Here is a 23695-nt window from a genome sequence, read left to right as displayed (position 1 = left end):
GCCTGGAGATAATGCAAACAGTCTCACCAAAAAAAAGTACTGCATATGAATTACTTTTCTTAAAGTATCTTTATTGACAAAAATTTCCATTATGACACAATAAAACTACAACATAAAACAAATACAAATCCATAGCTCAACAACTGGGATAGACAAGCCATCCAAAAATTCAGTCATGGGCAACCTATCGTCCGGGGGCTCCGACTTAGAGAGGTTCCGGTAAAAGGGAAAGTCGCATTGACCTTCCCTGGGACGGAGATCGACCTGCCACTGGAGTCCTTCGCCTGCACTAGCTCCCAGGAGGCAGCCTGCCGTCTCAACTGGCCTTCTCCCCATATTCATAAAATGCCTCTCTCAGGCGTTGCAGCTTGTGCACCACCTTGCCCTCGAGAGCAGCTCAAATTCCATCTGCAACTTCTTCCAACTCGCCAACAACTTCGGTGTCGGGGCAAGCAAGTACTGGCGGTCCACCCCCAGGACGGAGTCTATCAACCTCTGCCTCTCCATCCTTCATTCATCTTCTTATGTGCCTTAAAGGCGATTATCTCGCTCCTAATGACAGCCTTCATGATCCAAAATAAATATTGCCAAGTATTCCGCCCTCATCACCCCTGAAATGAGTGACATACCCATCACTAAAATGTCAATCTGAGAGTAGATCTGATGGACATGAGGGATAAAAAGAGAAGTCTTTCTCACTCGAACGTAAAAATCGGCATGGGTCTGCACCCCCCCACCCCCCATATCTGTTCCATAAAACCTAATAGTTCTTTTGCCACTCTGAGGTCTTGATTTATCCAACCGAGGGTCCAGCACAGAATTAAAGTCCTCTCCAGAATTAACTGATGCGAATCCAGGTCGGGAATAAAAGCCAGCATCTTGTTGATGAAAGCTGTATCGTCCCAATTCGGTGCATAAATTTAACGAGGACTACCAGAGAACCTGCCAACTACCCACTAACAATTTGGGTCCTCCCAAATTTTAGCCATCGAAAAAGATACCCTTTTATTTTATTTTTTTTTTTTAATTTAGATTAGCCAATTATTTTTTCCAATTAAGGGGCAATTTAGCGTGGCCAATCCACCTACTCTGCACACTTTTGGGATGTGGGGGCGAAACCCACGCAGACACGGGGAGAACGTGCACACGGACAGTGACCCAGAGCCGGGATCGAACCTGGGACCTCAGTGCCGTGAGGCGGTTGTGCTAACCACTAGGCCACCGTGCTGCCCTCGATACCCTTTTATTAACCAAATCCGCAGCCTCCCGTAATCCCAAACGGAATACCAGCCCCCCCCCCCCCCCCCCCCGTAGCATTGTCTTGTCTTTGATCCGCAAATGGTCCTCCTGCAAAAACATCACATCAGCATTCAAATTGTGAAGGTGCACAAACACCCTAGATGTTTTCACTGGGCTGTTCAATCCCCTAACATTCCAAATGACCAACCGGACAGGGGCTATCTACCCCCCCACCTCGAGTCAGCCATTCCCACCACGTGGAGCAAACCAGCAGTACTCAGAGTGCCGGCACCAGGCCCACCCAAGATGGACGCCAAGCCCCCCAATCAGAACAGAACAAGGAAAACATTATAGCCACCGTCAGAAAACTAACCCCCCCACCCCCCCCAACCCCACCTCCTACCACTACCACACCCAAATAAACCAGTAAACAGCAACCAGGCAAACCCCACCCTTAACCGCAAACAGAACAAAAACAAAAATGCTAAGCATATCCTTTAAAACAAACCCGAAAGTATGAGCTGCAGTCTGCCCACCACTCCACTCCCGTTAACTAAATATACAGCTAGCAGGACAGCCCCCGATCAGAGTTAAAACAGGAAAAATAACCATAACACCAACCAGCACCCCCCCCTCCAACCCATGTCCAACTTTGAAAGTCAAACAAAAAAACAAAGAACAATACCCATCCCACAAACAGTAAAAATACAAATGCAAATTCCAAATGCCCGAAAAAGCAACCCAACAAATCCCAAATATCACACTCTTCATGTACTCCCAAGTACTCTGTTGGATTCGGCCCTTCCAGGCCCTCCGCTAACCCAACAACTCTCAAGCTCTGCCTTCTGGAACGATTCTCCAGAACATCCACCTTAGTCCTTAGCGCCTTGTTTTCCTAAGCCACCCGTGCCATCTCCACTTCCAGGGAGGGGATCTGGCCACTCTGCCTTGAGAGGAGACATCCGTATCCAGTAGCAAGGCACCTTGACCGCCTGGTCCATTGTTTACAAGGCTGCATGAATGGGGGTCTGAGCTCCTTCAATCGCTCTTTCCAGATCTTCAGAGACAGCCTGTCATAATTTCTTAAGTTACACCGCAAAGATGCCTGTGAGCATCTCGGCCGTCAGTGGAGTGGCCAAAGTCACAGCAGGAGCGGCCGCCATTCTCTCAGCAAAGGATGCTCTGGAGGCTTCACAGTTTGACGATGATTCCCTGCTGCCTTGTCTTGTACATTTAGGGCATTCCATTTATGGGAGACTCTTATCCCATCGAACTAATAATGCTCCACCCCAAATCACCTCTCTCTCTCTCCTCCCCTTTCCTTCCTTCTCTTCCCCCCCCCCCCCCCCCTCCCCCAACCACCACCACCACTCCCGAAAACTGTGAGAGACAGGCTAAGGTCAAAATGCTCTGGCGGAAGCCACCTCATGTGCTACTGCACTCCACATGCTGTCACCCGACGTTCCAGCTGAAAACAAAGTCAAGGTTGTCACACTGTTTCAGCTCACTGGAAAGCATGATTCATCTTTTATTCCTAAAGAATCATAACCATAAAATATTAAATCAGTTTTTAATGGCATCAACCATTTTAAAGGTATTCCAGTGACGTGAACTGGCTTGCCGAGCTGTGAGAACAGCCATCTGCCCTGACCTATCAAGTGAATAAAGGCTTTCCTTATCTGCATTTCCATGAGTCTGAGGAATGAACAGCAACCAAGACGCAAATGTGATGCTAGAAACCAAGATGTTATGGGCAATTGTCTGTGGTGGCAACACTCAAGGAAGCCTGGGCCTTATGGGACGAGATACTTCCATGCTGTCTCACTGCCTTTGTTAAGCTAGTACAACATCTTGCTCAATAAATTCTACTTGATTCATAAATGCTTGTTATTTGTGCATTAAAGACTGATCGAGAAGGTGAGATTGCAGGGGTTTGGGGGTAGAGTACTAGCTTGGATTGAGGATTGGCTGACTGACAGAAAGCAGAGGGTCGGGATGAGTGGCCCCTTCTCATGAACTGTAACTAGTGGGATGCCGCAGGGGTCAGTCCTCGGACCTCAACTGCTTACAATCTAAATAAATGATCTGCAAACAGGGACAGAGTGTAATATCGGAATATTTGCAGATAATGCTAAAATAGGTAAGAAAGCAGGCAGTGAAGAGGAGATAAAAAGTTTACAGACAGATATAGATTGGCAAAGAGAATGGGCCAAAATTTGGCAGTTGAAGTTTAATGTGGATAAGTGTGAGGTTATCCATTTTGACCGGAAAAATAGAAAGGCAAATTATCTAAATGGAAAGCAGATTCAAAATGCATCTGGGCAGAGGAATCTGGGTGTCTTTGTTCAGGAATCGCAGAAAATCAGTACACAGGTACACATGTAATTAAAAAGGCAAATGGAATTTTAGCGTTTATTACAAAAGGACTGGAGTATAAAAGTAGAGAAATGTTGTTGCAATTGTATAAGAAGTGTTGGTAAGACCACAACTGGAGTATTGAGTCCAGCTTTGGTCTCCTTATTCGAGGAAGGATGTGGTGGCATTGGGGGCAGTTCAGAGGAGGTTCACCTGATTGATTCCGGGGATGAAAGGGTTGACGTATGAGGAGAGATTAAACAGTTTGGGCTTATACTCGCTGGAGTTTAGAAGAATGAGAGGGGGATCTGACTGAGGTATATAAAATGTTCAGATGGATTGATAAAGTAAATGTAGACCAAATGTTCCCCCTTGTGGGGCAATCTAAAATAAGAGGTCACAGATGTGGGTTGAGAGGTGGTAGATTTAAATCTGAGATGAGGAGGGACTACTTCTCGCAGAGGGTGGTGAACTGTGCAACTCGCTGCCCCATAGTGCAGTGGAGTCTGAATCATTAAGTGGTTCCAAGGATGAAAGAAGATATATATTTAATTTTAATAATGGGTTAAAGGGATAAGGGGAGCCGGCAGGGGAAGTGGATTTGAGACCAGTAAGAAATCAGACATGATACGATGGCGGAGCAGGCTCTAAGGGCTAAATTGCCTACATCTGCTCCTAATACCTATAGAACATAGAACAGTACAGCACAGAACAGGCCCTTCGGCCCTCGATGTTGTGCCGAGCAATGATCACCCTACTCAAACCCCCACGTATCCACCCTATACCTGTAACCCAAACCCCCCCCCCCCCCCTTAACCTTACTTTTAGGACACTATGGGCAATTTAGCATGGCCAATCCACCTAACCCGCACATCTTTGGACTGTGGGAGGAAACCGGAGCACCCGGAGGAAACCCACGCACACACGGGGAGGACGTGCAGACTCCGCACAGACAGTGACCCAGCCGGTAATCGAACCTGGGACCCTGGAGCTGTGAAGCATTGATGCTAACCACCATGCTACCGTGCTGCCCCATATGTACCTTGTTAGGTTAGGCACATCTGAGAACCTCATTGCAATAAATCAAAAATTCAGAATCTAGATATTTGAATTAAAAAGGGTTTTATGCCTCAAAACTCAAATACTTTGGGACATTTGTTATCACCCTGTTCTGCCACTTTCTTTATTTAATATTGCCTCTCTTCATTCTTTCTAGTAAGGTGCATCACTTCACTATTCCCTTCATTAAATTTCATCTGCCAGGTACCTGCCTATCCATTCCATCAGCCTATTTCAACTTAAATTCTGTGCCTATTCTCCTCATAGTTCACAATACTTCAAAGTTGTGTAACCCCAAATTTTGAAATTATGCCCTGTACAACCAAGTCTACATCATGACCATAGATCAAGAAAAGCATTGGTTCTAGTACAAATTCTGAATAGGCCCATCTCCAGTCTGAAAAGTAACTATCCACCACTATTCTGTCTTCTGTCACTAAACCAATGTCTTAACTATGGAAATGCCATCAAGTTCCTCTCCACACCACACACCAGTTAAACTTGGAACAAATATCACCACTGTCGCTGGGTCAAAATCATGGAATTCTCCCACTGACAGCACAGTGGGTGTACCTACACCACATGGACTACAGTGCTTCAAGAGGGCAACTCACCACCACAAGGAGAATTCAGGATGGGCAATAAATGCTGACGTTAGCAACAAAGCCTCAAGGAGGATTCAGGATGGGCAATAAATGCTGACTTTAGCAACAAAGTCTCGGGGAGGATTCGGGATGGGCAATAAACGCTGACGTTAGCAACAAAATCCAAATCCCATGTGTTAATGGAAAATATATCGGAACAAATTGGTTTATTTTGGAGAGGCTAAATAAAATGAATATTTAAATGATAGCATGCCATGGTAAGAAAACATTAAATACATATTAATTGCAAAGCAGGAACACTAGAGTTAATCAAGGTATTAAAAAAAAACTTCAGCTTTGTATTTGTAATTAATATTGCCATCTCAGTCCGATGATTTATTGTCTTACACTCCAGTTTCCTTATTATCTTATATGGTATACACCAGACATGGTAAACTGCGTCAACCAGCACCTAGAATCCTTTTTGTTATGGTTTTAAAGCTCCATTAATTCCTAAGCCAAGAAGCATATTACCGCAAACAATATAAAATTTTAACAAAATATAACATGTATCGATGAGTTTATGATTCAGGCAATAGTTATAAAATGCTCCTTCGATAATCTGAATTTGCGGCCACAGCTTGCTTACTTGGCATCAATTACAAACCATAGAAACTAAATGATTAACATAACTGGCTGACTACTTTGATCTTGAGGTGTTAGTTTGATAAATAATTTATACAATAGGATCCGGATTTGATATGTACACTAAAGTAAGAAAAAGAAATTGAAGATTTCAGGTTCGGCGATAAGAGAGACAAAGATTTAGAGTCACAACGTGAACGAGACAAAGTGGGCCTCAGCAAGATGCGAAGATTGATTGGAAGAGCTTTTCTTCATTCTTAGCATTTTATCCTCTATAATCTATTTCATGACCTTACTTCAAAGCAGTGCATAATCAAATAAATCAATCTGTTGTTGCTCCTATAGACACAACATGGTTTTTAAAAATTATTTATGTAAAGATACTAAATCACTCAACATATTACAAGTGGAAAGAGTTCTGATACCACGAGCAACTTCCTCTTCACTTCAATGTTGACCAATGCGACCAGAATCGTTCCTCTCCAACCACAGAAATTGGGCAATCAATCCATCGAGTGGTTGCTGTTGACTCTATGCTTGCAGCAGTCCAAAACACATCCCAGTGCACTTCGGTCTCTTCAAGGCACTGTATCATCCCTTGCTTCCAATATTCGTCAATTTGACTTTGGAAAATGCAATGACAACCGCACACTGTGGCCAAGCAATCAATACCCCAATAACCCTTCTTCTAACCTCAACGGCTTCAATGTTCTTCCTATGCATGGGCACCCAAAACTGCCCGCAGTACTCTTGCTGCAGTCTATCCAGAAGAATAAGAAAATTTATTGTAAAATTTTAAAAAATGCATTTGCATGAATGCTCACATTCCAGGTTCAATGAAAAGCAAACAGCAAATTCACCCTTGCCCTCTCGAAATACGCCGACCCTACGTAATGTATACTAATGACTGTCTGGGAAGGATAATGCTTTCAGATGATGTATTGATACAGCTAAAGATCATTCTTCACTCCAGTTCAGAACTTACATGAAAATGCCTTAACTGGCAATATTTTCTCCAAAAGAATAAGGTTAACAATTGACATACAAGCAGTTACTCCCAGATGTATTCTTCCAATAGTATTCCTGAATCATTAAATCAACATACTGAAGGAGGTCCTCATTTGAAACCTGTAAAAGCTGCAATTAAATATGCATAACAAATAAAATCCAATTTAACACTCTGCAGCCTAAAGCCTATTTCACAGAATGACAGGATGCTACAAATTATTCAACCGATTAAGTCTGTGCCACTATTTTTGTCCACAAACCATACATTCTAATTCCATGCCAGTGCTTGCTCCCAAACCCATTTTCAAGCACTTATTCAATTCATTTTTAAAATAATGTACGGACTCTTTCAGCAAAATCTTTGCTGTGGCGAATTCTACACTCCTTCTGTAAAGATTCCTTAATTTAACTCTTGTGATTGTGACAATTGTGTGCTCCCATGGCCAGAGCAGTGGAAACAATTCATCACCATTTCTCTTCTCATAATCCTGCACTATCGCTAAAAAGCCACTATTTTCGCTTTCTAACTCTACTGAAAATAGCTTTGTCTTTCAGTGGTTAGCACTGGGACTATGGCGCTGAGGACCTGGGTTTGAATCCCGGCCCTCGGTCACTGTCCATGTGGTGTTTGCTCATTCTCCCCGTGTCTGTGTGGGCTTCACCCCACAATCCCAAGATGTGCAGTTTCGGTGGATTGGCCATGCTAAATTGCGTCTTAATTGGAAAAAGAAATAATTGGGTACTCTAAATTTATTAAAAAAAGAAAAGGAGGGTCGTGAAGGTCGCAAAAAATGTGAACGGCAAGAAACACAATGAAGGGAGGCAGAAAAAGAACAGAGAAGTTTAGGCAAGAAACAAGAGAATAGATGAGGAGTGAAGCTGATGCAGCGACTGATTGTACAGGAGAGCTGAAGGCGGGGAATTTAGGCTACAGGGGTAAGCTGCTGTACTTTATGGTATTCCTCAGAAAAGTTGAGTTGCCAATCACCTCAATTACAGAAATGAGCTGTTGCTAGTCGGAAAGGAGCAGGTGGGAGAGTTGCAACATTGCCAGCGGTCGCGTTAAAATTTCTAGTGCTTGGATTTAAATTATCCATTATATCGGGACAGCCAATGCCCCATTGAGATAATCCATCCTTCCTGGACCACACTTAAAAGTGCTGGTTTAGCTCAGTGGGCTAGATAGCTGGTTTGTAATGTAAAACAAGGCCAGCAGCGCAAGTTCAATTCCCATACCGGCTCATTACCCGAACAGGCGCTGGAATGTGGCGACTAGGGGCTTTTCACAGTAACTTCATGGCAGTGTTAATGTAAGCCTACTTGTGACAATAAAAGATCATTATTATTATTGTGGTGGGAGAAATAAATCCAGGTGATGGAAAGGTAAATTAACCTCCCCTCATTTCCAGGTGGCAGATATTCTTCAGTGGCCATCTGTGATATTCCAAAGCCAAGACATAAAGAGATCCAACACAAAGTCATGCAAACATGCACCAGCTCCATTCTTTGAAAAAAAAACCGTGTTCAGAGCATAGAGTATAATGGTGTCAGCACTGATGCATTTTATTCGAATAGCTGTTTCGTATGACTTCTGTGTGCTGGACGTTTTTCTGATCCACCAACTTATTTCATAAGATATTAGAATAACAACTGCATGCAACATGGTCACAATCATCGCACAACGGCAAGGAAACAGAATCTGAATATCCTTTATCCTGAGAGCATTCATAGTGTTTACATGTATTTTATCATTTTTTTAAAAATTGGAATGTTTTAGAGCATAGAGCATAGAACAGTACAGCACATTATTATGTGAAGTCTCATTTTTCAGTCTGAGCTGCTGCTTTTCCTTTCCTGTTGGTCAGTCAGAGCCCAGCTGGGCACGCGTGCAAGAAATGCATTGCCTCGTCAATTTACTGCTTCTGTAAAACCAACATATGCCCCTAATAAGTTTGACTGTGAAATTGGGAGCTGAAGATTTATGATTTTCGATATTTCACTGGTGGTTGGGGGAGGGGTGGTCTCTTCACAGAGAGAAAAAATGTTTATGCAAAGTCCAATTTATGATTGTTAACAACTGTAAAATATCTCTCGGGGGAATCTTGTAGTATTTGTGTTTTTTTAAGTTCGCACCCAGTTACTCATTAGGACCCAATGTATTCAAGGTAAGCGAAGCTGGCGTGGATTCCGAAGGTCGGCCAGTTGGCAACAGTGGGTCCCGGGAAAAAGTTTGAAAGACATAGCGATACCGCATGGAAGCATCCATATTATTTTTCATTCTACTATTGGCCAGAGGGCACATTTAGAATTTTGCCTTCTATTGTAGATTTGTGGTTAATTAATTAATTAAAACTAGCAGAACAATACAAATCTTTTGGGGCTGATTGCTTAAACCATTAAACTTTAATTACGCGCTCATCTCCATGGGGTATTCTTGCATGGCCCACTCAAAAACGCCCAGTTTTCAGCCAGCCAGATTTGAGGTACTGTACCCGTGCTTGCAAACTATATTACAGAGTTCTTCACATTTTCTGCACTGAACCACGTATCTTCCATCATGATAGCTCTGCTATGCAGTCTTACACAACTCTGAACATAACTTTCCATTCAAACTTTGCTATTGTGCCCTCAATGCCGTTGTCAAAATAATTCATGCATGTAGTAAGTATGGCAACATGTGACTTTACCTTTGCCACAAGTGCCTCATGTGCTATCTTGTGGAGCTAAAGTAGCCGGGCTAAGTACGCCGGTACTAGTTTTCCTACAACTGAAAATGGCAGAGTTATCTGTCTGCTTTCGAGGTCTGGGAAAGATACGTTACCTTCTGGGGAGTCATCAAAAAATGAAAACAACAAACAAACAGGGAAGCAGAAAATTTGAACTGTAATAGCATGGATGGATGTTAAAATAACCTATGTGACCAGGCGGAGTTGATGAGCCATTCAATTCACATCTTAAGCTAATTACAAGCAGAGTGCAGCTCAAGTATCATTTCATGGAAATAAATCTAAACAATAACAGTGACTACAACTTAAAAACAGCTTATTTTTAATATACTCACAATCACCATCTACAGTAACTGTCAATAGCTTTTACTAAGACGAGGTATAACTTGCGGCTGTCCCGTATATTGAGGTTTTCTGTAATTATTGGCTTTTGTTTAAATCCAAGAGCAAAAATATTATGCGACAAGTTGTTCAAAAGTTACATTTTTGCAAGGAAAAATGGCATATTGAAAACAATCTCACAAAGGGATGATGTTGCCTTCATGATCGTGAGATAATATTTAGATTTACTGTCACGTGTAGAGGTACAGTGAAAAGTATTGTTCTGCATACAGTTCAGGCAGATCATTCCATAAATGAAAAACATAGGAGATGCAATAAATACACAATACATAGATGTAGACATCGGGTGAAGCATACGGAGTGTAGTGCTACAACAGTAAAGATGCGTAGAGAGATCAGTTCAATCCATAAGAGGGCCATTCAGGAGTCTGGTAACAGCAGGGAAGAAGCTGCTTTTGAATCTGTTAGTGCGTGTTCTCAGGCTTTTGTATCATCTGGAAGAGGTTGGTAGAGAGAATAACCCGGGTGGGAGCTGTCTTTGATCATGATGCCCAGTTTCCCAAGGCAGATAATAGTAAATGGTAACTGGTGTTAAATATGACAGGGTTATGACACTTCATTTTAAAAGAAGAGGTAACTGAAAAAGCAAAGAGCTTAAAAAGGCAGATTACTTACCCTGTAGGGTCTTATTTCGCTGAATAACAAGCATTCACATCACAATGGAGGAGTGGTGCTGCCTTGATAAGTCTGGGCCAAACACACAGATGATAATGTCTTGATGTTACTGATAGATGGTGTTAGCCTGTTTTTATATTAAGTAAGAGTGTATGTGCTTTTGGCCCATCGCTCTTGACCAAAATTATATTCCATACAAGGGGAAGGTGACTAAGACTGTCAGATTTATATCCAAGGATGAGGTAAATAATTTATCCTTCTTCATCGCTTCACATGCTCCATACAACAGGAGCAGTTCAAAGCATCTCAATGTAAGAATGATATCCAGGGGTGAATACAGCATTTGATGCTTCCAACTGAAGTAGTAGAGGAAATGAAAACCTGCCCCTACTCGTTGCCACAGTTTGACAACTGAGCTTTCGGACCAATATCAGGATATGAGCACAACATTCGCTCTGGAGGATTAAGCATTTTGAACTATCCATGGGTTCAGGGAACTGCAGATGAAAATTCACATATCCAGTATAAGCAAAAGGAGTGTTCAGCCTCTTGTCTTTAAGCCTGGAGACATAAACTTAGCCCTCAAAGCAAAAACCAACGGTGCTGATGGCTATTCACTATCTCCAGGTGACCCCAACTTATAAAACGTCCAAACTTGCTCCAGGTAGATGCTTTCACTCATTCAAATTAATTTTGAACTGGTGACAGCATCTTCCAATAATAGTAAAAATAATTTTGCATTCCTTATCTTTTGAATATCCCAAAGCTGTTCATAGCCACCAAAGCACCTATGAAGTGTAATACCTGTTGCCATGCCGATAGATTGGTGCACAACAAGATCTTACAAACATTACCTGGTCATTTACCCGAGTGACATCTTTTTGCTGCTCTTTGATAGATACATATTGCCAAGGACACCAGAAAATCTTCCATGCTCTTTTCAAATAGTACCATATGATTTTTAAGATCTATCTGAAAGGCAGTTTAGCACCTTACTCCCCTGCTAGTGATGTTCTGGACCACCAGAGTGTTACCTGCATACATACATACTCACTTGCCCTATACTTTGGTCTGGAACTCTCTGGTCATAGCAACTCTCTAGTCACAGGATTGCCAGTTGAACTGGTTTTCGTTCATTTATCCGGAGCCTGTTCCCTTGCAAATGGTCAGGGCCAAATCTGTTATTGTTATGGTGATGACTGTCACAATAAGCTATATCATGTGAGTCATGCATTGTCATTCAGACCAACTCAATGTGCGGGACAGAAATGCAGCTGACACTTATAAGGAGTTATAGTTCTATATTTTATGGGGAATGTGGAATAAATAGCTATTTCTTCTTCTCTCATGTCATTTCAACTCCCCCATCCCTTGCCAGACTGAATGAGGGCACTTAGGATCTCCTCAAAGTCACACTCTAATTTAACAAAATAAAATTCCAACTCTTCTCCGTCTTCTCCCAAAGCCGGAGTGCAGTTTCCAAATAGTTTTCTAACGGTGCCACAACGGTTAATGGGAACATATTACTGAACCGTGGAGTGCATCAGAATGGAAATAATCATAGCTCACAAAGACATACCTTCCTTCATGTGCTCAACTCATTTCTAACCTCCCTAGTTTATGGGCACAAATAGCTTGAGCCTTCTCACCACTGACCAAGGAATTGAATAATGGTTGAACCTATTATCTTTGATCTATCTGGCTTAGTACCATGCCCCTTTCTTCCCCCATTAAAATGATTTCTGAATTGTTAAGCATTTCCCCTAATGCACTGCGTGAAGTCAGGAATGGATTGCAGGTGAAATTAGAAGCACAAGTCTAGAACCTAACACTCACTAAGTGATGAAGCACAAAAGCACGTAAACAATCTGCCACAATAGCTTGCCCAATAAAATGGCATTTCAGAAGTTATTAGAAATGCATACGGTTCCCCTCCCCCCTCCAAACAAAGATTATAAATCTGAGATTTTGCTCAGAGCAACATAAGTGGACAGCAGCTCTAACCTGTCAAGTATACCAGAGAGCAACAGTAAATTAGTTTTCAATAAATACATACACCGGATATATTACGGGAAAGGTAATAAATGTTGCACTGCCCGTGTTGCCCATAATCCCGCGAAATAAAATTCAAATCATCAACTGCAGGACACATTGCTTCCAGAGCTGCCAATTGTAAACTCAGTATACTCTTAATTTCGACACCTCGACATATGTTTTGGCTATTTAGAAGCATGCTAATTTTAAAACATGACATGTATAAAACACTGGTCCGGCCTCAGTTGAAGCATTGTGTCCCATCCTGGGCATCACTCTTTCGGAAAGATATGAAGGTGTAGAGAGGGTGCAGGAAGGATTCATGAGAATCATTCCCGGCATGAGGAATTTCAGTCAAGTAAAAAAAGATTGGAGAAATGGGGACTGTGCTCCTTGGAGAAGAAAAGGTCAGGAGGAGGTTTGATAGAAGTATGCTAAATCATGAGAAGCTGGACAGAGGGAGAAACTGTTCCAACTGGTGGCAGATTAGGAACCAGAGGGTACAGATTTAAGGTGACTGACGAAAGAAGCAATGGAAACATGAGGAAAAACCTTTCCATGCAGTGGACTGGTTATGGTCTGGAATGCACACTTTGACATGTGTGGCGGAGGTAGATGCAATCAAGGCCTTCAACAGGAAATTGGATAATTATCTAAAATGGAGGAATATGCAGGGCTGGGAAAATAAGGAAAGGAAGTGAATTGCTCCTCAGAGGACCAGCACCGACAGGACTGACCTCCTCCTGTATTTTAACCATCCTATGATTCTACAGAAAATACAAGCCTTCTTAATAAGATTGTAGCTTTCTATAACCAGTGAATTAATAACACAGAAAAAATTATAGTTTGGAAGAATAAATCTAAACTATTGACTTCAACTTCATTAGTATAGCAGTTTACAAGCAATTTCTTATCAAGACTATTGAACTCACATCAATCCAATCCCCTAATACATCAATACAAAGGTCTTGGATTCATTTTTAAGAATTGCTATATTCCACCTATAAATATTGAAGTATTACAGAATTAGTTCATATGGCTGGCACCTCAACACTAGACTCTCAACCGGATCATCAGCATACCACTTCAGCTTGGTTACTGTTGCCCATCTTCTCAGTCAGCTGATGGGTAGAACACCAAACAAAAAGACAAACATTTTATCGAAGACATAACAAGGTAAGACACCACAACACCTCATTCAACCTGTAGCCGGTTATGGAGTGGCATTGATAACCAGGGACAAAGTTAGTGGCTTAATCCAATCTACCAGCCCAAATGGATTCGAATGATGAACAGCAACCTGCAGAGCAGGAGCCATTGAAAGGACGCTCAATTCCCCTGCTCCTCAAAAAAAATGCAAATTATTCAACATTTTTTTAAAGATATGTAACAGCAGAAAGACAGATCCAGAAGTATATTTGTAAAAATCACTGTAATACAAAGTTGTAAGGTATGATACTGACAACTTATCATACAGGTTTGAAATATGCGGGTTGCAGAATTTAGATGGTAGAATCATAATATTGTACATCATACTTTCAAAGTATGAAAGCGTGCTACAATAATGCACTATTTAAATCAGTTAATAATTGATCAGCTATAATAAGCTATTGATGAAGGGTCATTAATTCCATCCTTATTTGCTCTTGTTTTCACAACAGCACACAAGAGTTGTCTGGGTTTTAACTTCACATTACTAACGCATACATCAAAACAAAAAACAGAGCATGCTTTTTGGAGATGAAGTGTTTTGTATTCTTGAGGATGGACACTCAATTGTGGATTTTAATGCTTGAATTACACAAAGACAATTACAAGATGAAGGCAACAATATTATTTACGCGATGTGCAGCAAGCATATTCTAACAAACCACAAGAAACAAACAGAGACCAATCAAGAACACAACCACAACACTGAAGGACAGCTCTACCCTAATTCTATCTCTGGATATGCTGAAGGATTACTCACCATTATAGTTAGATTTTGTATCTAGTTGAACAAAGGTGCTGTCAGTAATTGGGTGCAGCTCAGTTGGATGTTTGGATAACAGGACGGTGCCATTGTGCCTTGCTTCTTCGCAGCCGTGCCTAGGAAATTCCTTTGCCTCACTTCCTGTGGTAGACATAAAGTTCTGTTGCAACCATTTCTTCCAATTATTGTTTTAATAGTAAACGCATTCAATCGCATAGGGTCAAAGAAATAACAATTTCAGAATTTTGTATATCCAAGTTTGATTTGTTAGTGCCAAAAAAAAGGAAGTGATGCATCGGAACTTCCTGAGCAAAGCTCTCAATATCAGCGGCACAATGCTTTCACCCTAGTCTCCAAAAGGCCAACTGAACTGCCTTTAATTTTTGACACTGCCAGCTTTGCTTGGTTATACATTTAAAAAAAGTCAAAACTCCATATCATATAGCCAATGTTTCACTTTATCTGCATTTATCATTCAGAAAGAGTTGTCCTTTTTTGATCTTTAAAGACACATTTCTAACTTTGCGTTATTTACTTTGGTTGTACGAAGGTTAAATTTAAAAGTATTATTTTTTTTAAAGCACGACCATTCACCAGAAATGTCAAACTAAGAGCTATGGCAACAGTAATATGCAAGCATCGCTCATCAACCCAGTCACTGGAGATGGACACAACAAAGGCACACCCAGCCCAATTAACCTTTCAAAGTCTTTCTCATGAATATCAAGGGCCTTGTGCCAAAGTTGGGAGAGCAGCCCCACAGGCTAGCAACAATCAAGCATGGTCATCCTCACAAAACATACCTTTCAGCCAATGTCACAGATTCCTCCATCAACATTTCTATATATGTCATGCCCACTGACAGGTCAAATCCACCAAACAGGAACATAAGAAATAGGAGGAGTGGACCATGGGGCCCAACCAGCATAATCCACCGATAAAATACAATCATAGCCAATCATGGCAAATCCATCTATTATCCTCCCTCAACTGATGAACAGTACTCCTCAATGTTGAACAGCACTTAGAAGTGGCGGCCTTCAATGGCCATCACCAAGAAAAGCTCAGGGGACCACAAATTATTCAGCTGGTCAATTGGTAAAGGACATAGCAGCGAGGCGGATTGACTTTAACAGCCATTGGCAAAGCCAATAGGTGGTGGGTTCTGTTTCAGGAATCTGGCATGCTCAGCAACACCCTGCATGGAGAAGTGCAGCCTTCTGAGGTGCTGCTCTTTCGAGAGCTCCAAGAAAGCCACCTTTGGACTGCATAACCCATCCATTGGGTATAATCTCTTGTTTGTTATCCCATCCTTAAAGTTGCAAAGCCAATGCGCAGAGTGGACAGGGCAAACACTTAATCCATCTCATTGCTTTTTCCAAAAAACAATTCAAAACACAAGAGAGAGACATACAAGTTCCAAACTGACAAGAAAAGGAATTGCACCTCATCTTGAGCTTCATCTGACACTTGATCTTTGCCAAAAGGTTGAGTAGCAATGAGTATATGAGCAGCTCCCCATACCTGCGGTCTTCTGCTGCTGCTCCTCATTCTCCCAAGTGTTTGTTTAAAAAAATCCAGCATTGAAAAAACTTGACACTAAAATTATAAACCCAAATGTAGCTGCGAAAAAACGTTGTGAAGTTAAAAATTAAAGATTGTGATCCTCCATTGAAAATTAATCAAAAACTCAGATATTCTAAATCCGTTAACTATCTTATTCCAAACTTCAACCTCCATAAGAGTCTGATAGTTTGCCAGTTATTCCCCTTAATTTTGTACTTTCAGAAACTGCAGCAAAAAGCTACCAATTTACAGACGTCGTAAGAAAGCCCACCTAAAAATGATTCAAAAATTCAATAAGCAAATCCAAAACAAAGAACACTTTAAATAATTTAAGAGAAATATGATTAGACTTCTACTAATCCATTAATGTACTAAAACATTCAGGCCAACAAACCCTTGCATGGCAAAGCTACAGCAATGCCCCAACAAAGACGCTGAACAAAACTAAGCAGGAAAGACCCAACGGGCCAACCTATAGCCTTAGTCTGTTGTTTATGATAAGCCCAAGAACATGCAGACATAGCTGGTGTGCTCTTCACATTAACCGCCTACTTACATGCATACTTTAGTATGGCCCCTTAATTTGATTACAATTCACCAACTTGTTTTCACCTATATGCATGTAACTTCATATACCTGCAGGAATTTCGCCCAACTACAATTTCTCTATGAGAGCTTTATGCATAATCCGGAGTATCCATCAACTGAACGAACATTTTGAAACGCATTTTTATTAAGAGTTGGAAAACCTAACGTAACATGTGAAACTGTACCAAACCATCCCTGGGCTCTCCCAAATCGCACAAGCTTGACAAGGGCTCTGAACAACTTCCCTGATTATTTGATTTGATAGTATGCATCATCAGAACACTAAAATTCTCACCAGTAGGTAAAACAAGAGGCAACCATAACAGTTGCTCAGAGTTGGAAACTGGAGCATGCAATGCAGCTAAGAGTCAAAAAGAATGTGTAAAGCTTGCACAATGCCAAAATGTTCAACATGTTGTACAATCCAGCAAATTATACTATTGGAGGTGACAGTGGTGCAGTGTAATGTCACTAGACAGAGGCCTAGGCTAATGCTCTGGGTCAAAGGTTCAAATCCCACCAATAAATCTGGAATTGAAAGCCAGTCACAGTAATGGTGACCATGAAACCAATGTCAGCTGTCATAGAAACCCGTCTGGTTCAATAATGCCCTTTAGAGAAGAAAATCCACCATTCTTACCTCGGCTGGTTGGCATGCAGCTCCAGACCACCACAGCAATGTGGTTGACTAACTACCCTCTGAAATAGCCAGGCCAATTTAAGGATGGGAACACATGCTGGCCTCACCAGTACTGTTCACATCCCATGAAAGAATTTTTAAATAAAGTACAGGTGGACGTCAGTGGCATAAATGTGGAAGTTCAAGTGAAGATGGGGCAGCATACAGAAGATGATGAACAGGTGCATTCTGTCACTTGGACCCACTCTATCAATTTATAACCTTTTAAAAAACGACAGGTAAATATTGTGAGGTATAGCAAGGTCTTCAAACTTCACTGCTTTCTGATCTATGGGTATTAAAAAAGACATAAGGATATGAATAAAGGTGGAAAATCAGAGCCAAGCAAAAACAGTGAGCGTATCAGGACTCTACAACTAAGCTATGACATACAAACTTATTGCATCGACATCAAGGGAAACATCATCACTTTTTTCCATTACATGAGAACAGATTAGTCACGATGTAGGAAATTATACTGGATTAAAATAATTAATTGAAAAATTTTGAGGGTCAGGATTTAGAAGGAAGGGTTCTAATCCTGGGTTCAGAATCCTGGAAACTGAACTGACATGACGGTCTTCAATCAATTATTTTGTTCTTATTAATTCATGGGGTGTGTACAAGGAGAGAAGGTGGTACTTGCTAGTGTGTATGCCCCAAATTGGGACGATGCGGGCTTTATGAGGCATATGTTGGGACGGGTCCCGGATCTAGAGGCGGGAGGTCTGATCATGGGGGGGGGACTTCAATACGGTGTTGGATCCTTCACTGGATCGGTCCAGCTCTAGGACGGGTAGGAGGCCGGCGGCGGCCAAGGTACTGAGAGGGTTTATGGACCAGATGGGTGGGGTGGATCCATGGAGGTTTGTGAGACCGAGGGCACAGGAGTACTCTTTCTTCTCCCACGTACATAGGGTCTACTCTCGGATAGACTTCTTCGTGGTGAGTAGGGGACTGATTCTGAGAGTGGAGGAGGCCGAGTATTCGGCCATTGCAATCTCCGACCACGCTCCGCATTGGATAGAGTTGGAGATGGGGGAGGTGCGGGGCCAGCGCCCGTTGTGGTGGTTGGATGTGGGGTTGTTGGCGGAGGAGGAGGTGTATAGGAGGGTCCGGGCAAGTATTGAGGGGTACCTCGAGGTGAATGATACGGGGGAGGTTCAGGTGGGGGTGGTCTGGAAAGCGCTGAAGGCAGTGATTCGCGGGGAGCTGATATCCATCCGGGCACACAGGGAGAGGAGCGAGAGGAGTGAAATGGATAGACTGGTGGGAAAGATGCTGGAAGTAGACAGGATGTACGCAGAGGCACCAGAGGAGGGACTGTTGGGGGAGAGGCGCAGCCTGCAGGCTAAATTTGATTTGCTGACCACTAGAAAGGCGGAGGCACAGTGGAGGAAGGCACAAGGGGATGTGTACGAACATGGTGAAAAGGCGAGTAGAATGCTGGCTCATCAGCTCCGCAAGCGGGATGCGGCTAAGGAAATTGTTGGAGTGAGAGACAAGAGTGGGAATGTGGTGCGGAAGGGGGTAGAGGTGAATGAGGTCTTCAAGGACTTTTACGGGGAACTGTACCGGTCGGAGCCAACGGGGGAGAGGAGGGGAATGGAGAGGTTCCTCGACGGGCTTTCTTTCCCGAAGGTGCAGGAGGAGCAGGTGGAGGGGTTGGGTGCGCCGATTGAGCTGGAGGAGCTAGTTAAGGGGATCGGGCAGATGCAGTCAGGGAAGGCACCGGGGCCGGATGGGTTCCCGGTGGAATTTTATAAAAAGTTTGTGGACCTAGTTGGCCCCTTGCTGGTGCGGACACTTAATGAAGCGTGGGAAGGGGGGGCTTTGCCCCCGACGATGTCGCGGGCGCTGATCTCGTTAATCTTAAAGAGGGACAAGGACCCCCAGCAGTGTGGTTCATACAGGCCCATATCTCTCCTCAACGTAGATGCCAAGGTGCTGGCAAAAGTCCTGGCCACCAGGATAGAGGACTGTGTGCCAGGGGTTGTACACGAGGACCAGACAGGGTTTGTGAAGGGAAGGCAGCTGAACACGAATGTACGGAGATTGTTGAATGTCATCATGATGCCGGCGATTGAGGGGGAGGCAAAGATAGTGGTGGCGCTGGATGCGGAGAAGGCCTTCGATAGAGTGGAGTGGGGGTACTTATGGGAGATGTTGGGGAGGTTTGGATTTGGTAAAGGGTTTATTAGATGGGTGAGGCTGTTAAATGAGGCCCCGATGGCGTGTGTGGCCACGAATGGGAGGAGGTCGGAGTACTTCCGGCTTTACCGAGGGACCAGGCAGGGTTGCCCCCTGTCCCCCTTGTTGTTTGCATTGGCAATCGAGCCGCTGGCGATGGCGTTGAGGGATTCAGAGAGGTGGAGAGGTTAGGTGCGAGGTGGGGAGGAACATAGGGTGCCGTTGTATGCCGATGACCTGTTACTGTATGTGGCGGACCCGGTGGGAGGGATGCCGGGGGTGATGGAGCTGCTAGCTGAGTTTGGGACCTTTTCAGGTTATAAACTAAATTTAGGCAAGAGTGAGGTGTTTGTGGTGCACCCTGGAGACCAGGAGGAAGGAATTGGTAGGCTCCCGCTTAGGCGGGCAGGGGAGAGTTTTAGGTATCTGGGGGTGCAGGTGGCCAGGGACTGGGGGACTCTTCACAAACATAATTTCACCAGGCTTGTAGATCAGATAGAGGAGGAGTTCAAGAGGTGGGACATGCTGCCATTGTCGTTGGCAGGGATGGTGCAGTCCGTCAAAATGACGGTGCTTCCGAGGTGCTTGTTCCTCTTTCAGTGCCTGCCCATCTTCATCCCCAGGGCCTTCTTTAGGAGAGTGACTAGCAGTATCTTGAGCTTTGTGTGGGCACATGGGACTCCGAGAGTGAAGAGGGTTTTCCTGGAGCGAGGGAGGGATAGAGGCGGGCTGGCGCTGCCCAACCTTTTGGGGTACTATTGGGCGGCCAATGTGTCAATGGTGCGTAAATGGGTGATGGAGGGGGAGGGGCGGCGTGGAAAAGAATGGAGATGGCGTCATGTAGAGGTACGAGCCTGGGTGCCATGGTAATGGCGCCGTTGCCGCTCTCCTCTAAGAGTTATACCACGAGCCCAGTGGTGGCGGCGACCCTAAGAATCTGGGGACAGTGGAGACGGCATAGGGGGGGAAACAGGGGGCCCGATGGAGGCTCCATTGGGTGGCAATCATCGGTTCATCCCAGGGAACAAGGATGGGGGATTTAGGGGGTGGCAAAGGGTAGGCATCAGTAAATTGAGGGACCTGTTTATTGGCAGGAGGTTTGCGGGCCTGGGGGAACTGGAAGATAAATTTGGGCTTCCCCAAGGGAACATGTTCAGGTACTTGCAGGGAAAGGCGTTTGCTAGGCGACAGGTAGAGGGATTCCCTTTGCTGCCCTCGCGGGGGACGATGGACAGAGTGCTTTCGGGGGTGTGGGTCAGAGAGGGGAAGGTGTCTGACATCTATAAGGTAATGCAGGAGGTGGAGGAGTCATCAGTGGAGGAGCTGAAGGCTAAATGGGAGGGGGAACTTGGGGAGAAGATAGAGGACGGGACTTGGGCGGATGCCTTTGAGAGAGTCAACTCTTCCTCTTCAGGTGCGAGGCTCAGTCTCATCCAATTTAAGGTGCTGCACCGGGCCCACATGTCCGGGACTAGGATGAGTAGGTTCTTTGGGGGTGAGGGGAGGTGCACCAGATGTTCGGGGAGTCCAGCGAATCATGCCCATATGTTCTGGGCATGCCCAGCACTGGAAGAATTCTGGAAGAGGGTGGCCGGGACGGTGTCGAGGGTGGTTGGATCCAGGGTGGGGACTCGCAATTCTCGGAGTTGCGGTGGAGCCGGGAGTGCAGGAGGCGACAGAGGCCGGTGTCCTGGCCTTTGCGTCCCTAGTAGCCCGGCGGAGGATCTTGCTGCAGTGGAAGAATGCGAGGCCCCCAAGTGTGGAGACCTGGGTCAATGACATGGCGGGATTTATAAAGTTGGAAAGGGTCAAATTTGCCTTGAGAGGATCAGTACAAGGGTTCTATAAACGGTGGCAGCCTTTTCTGGACTTCCTGGCTCAAAGATAGGTATCTTGGTCAATTGCAGCAGCAACCTGGGGGGGGGGGGGGGGGGGGGGGGGTGTTCCTTATTATAGTTTCTATTTTTTTTCGCTACGGTTATGTAACTTAACATTGTGTTAATTTAAGTTGTTGTTAATATGTTGGGTTGTTCATTGAGGAGGGGCGAAGGTTCATGATTGTTGTCATTATTGCTATTGTTGGTATTTTAGTATGGTTTGATGTTGTTGTATAAATTCAAAATTTTTCAATAAAAATTATTTTTTTTTTAAAAATTCATGAGGTGTGAGCGTCACCTACAAGGCCAGCATTTATTGACCATTCACTGAATGGCCTTGAGACAACTATGTGGTTTGCTCGGCCATTTGATAGGGTTGTTAATCACATTACTGTAGGCCTGCATTCACGTATAGGCCAGACCAGGTAAGGATGGTCTTCCCTAAAAGACTATTAGAGAACTAGTGGATGTTTCAAGATACTCTGGTTATTTCATTTTCACCATCATTATTCCAGATTTATTTAAATAATTGAGTATACAACTACCACGGTGAGGTATGAAATCATGAGCAGCATGGTCCAGGCTTCGAAGTCATGAGTCCAGCAATATAATCACTCGGCCATCACAACCAATGTGTACATGCTAGCAAAGCTATCACCTCTCCAAAGGTTTCCTGTCTAAGTTTAATTTGGCCACATATCCAAGACTTACCGTTTAATGTAGTACCTGGTCAACATGTATCCCATAACCAAAATGACCTAAAGCAGATTAATGAGTAATTTATTGCATTGCTCTACGTGAAACCTTTCTGTGCACAAATTATCAGCATGTCTGCTCATCATGGTAGTGCCTGCATTTCAAAACATATTTCATTGACTACAAAGTGCTTTCGGGCAAACTGCAGTTGTCAAAATATTAACGCATGTTCTTTATTTAATTAGGGGCTGTGCATAAAGTAGGTAACAGAAAGGGTGGATGAAAAGCCTCTGAAACACTCGAAAAGGATCAAAGGAAAGCAGAATGGGGACATCTGCTACCTTATGGTTGCATAATTTATGCATTTGCTTTGGTTTTCTGGCCAGATCTTTTTTGTTTTAAATTCAAGAGAAATGGATTCGCTCCATTCTGCATGCTGGAGAAGATTGGCCTTAATTGGAAGCGTATCCAATGAACAGGGATCTCACATACCATTCCCCCTGCAGTAAAATTGAACTGTGCAATCTCTAGGGTGGCACGGTGGTGGAGTGGTTAGCACTGCTGTCTCATGCCGCTGAGGACCCCAGTTCGATCCCGGCCCCGGGTCACTCTCCATTTGTACATTCTCCCCGGGTCTGCACGGGTCTCACCCCCACAACCCAAAAAGGTGTGCAGGGTAGCTGAACTAGCCATGCTAAATTGCCCCTTAAGTGGGAAAAAAATAACTGGATACTCTAAATTTTAAAAACAATTAAAAACTGAGCAATCTCTTTTTGTTTTGTTGACACAGGGTACAACATGAAATAGAATTGTCTCACTGTGAAAATAACGTATAAGCTTGTGTGGATCCCCATGGCCTGGATTTGGCAGCCAGTAGCAAAAACAAACATTGAAACTTCCCACAGAATTTTCATAGTTGTTGGAACAGCAACTTCTCATCCCTCTAGTCTAGTGTGGCACTCTCCTAGAGTGGATTTGTACACGTATGAGCACAAGCAACAGTATGGCTTTTCAACCAGACACAGATTTTAAACCAGGAAGTATAAATGAGAATATTTAGTCATGTACTAAAGCAAATGAAAGAAGCATGGAAACATGCAATTGATAGAGAAAAAGCTAAAAAAAAATGCCTTTTTAAAAAATGTCTAATGTCTATTACACTCTGGTGGAATGATACTCCACATTTGTAAAATTTAATTTTCAGCCCCATAGAGGTTTCTTGGCAGAAATTAAAACTTACCACAATGCTAAAAAATCGAATTACATCTGAAGGCATAAAATGTATGTTTTTCTGGTCCATGCAGTTGGTAACCCTATTGTCAAGGTCCCACTGAAACAGGGCAGCACGGTGGCCTAGTGGTTAGCACAGCTGCCTCACGGCGCTGAGGTCCCAGGTTCGATCCCGGCTCTAGGTCACTGTCCGAATGGAATTTGCACATTCTCCCCGTGTACGCGTGGGT

General features: G+C 43.5%; 1 protein-coding gene across 9 annotated transcripts in view; it reads right to left on the bottom strand.

Annotated features, from left to right (window-relative positions):
- Positions 1-23695, bottom strand: part of LOC119966517 (disco-interacting protein 2 homolog C) — a 687551-nt gene that overhangs the window by 489934 nt on the left and 173922 nt on the right. For 7 of the 9 annotated variants that reach the window (XM_038798337.1, XM_038798340.1, XM_038798339.1 and 4 more), the window contains exon 2: positions 14637-14780. The exons of the other annotated variants lie outside the window; for them this stretch is intronic. In XM_038798337.1, coding sequence (XP_038654265.1) covers positions 14637-14780 — 144 coding nt within the window. The remainder of the gene's footprint in view (positions 1-14636; positions 14781-23695) is intronic. 9 annotated transcript variants of the gene reach the window in all.

This window comes from Scyliorhinus canicula, chromosome 5 (assembly GCF_902713615.1).
Source record: "Scyliorhinus canicula chromosome 5, sScyCan1.1, whole genome shotgun sequence".
In the NCBI taxonomy this organism is placed as follows: domain Eukaryota; kingdom Metazoa; phylum Chordata; class Chondrichthyes; order Carcharhiniformes; family Scyliorhinidae; genus Scyliorhinus; species Scyliorhinus canicula.
Note: the sequence above shows the minus strand (reverse complement) of the source record. Positions and strands in the feature narration are given on the sequence as shown.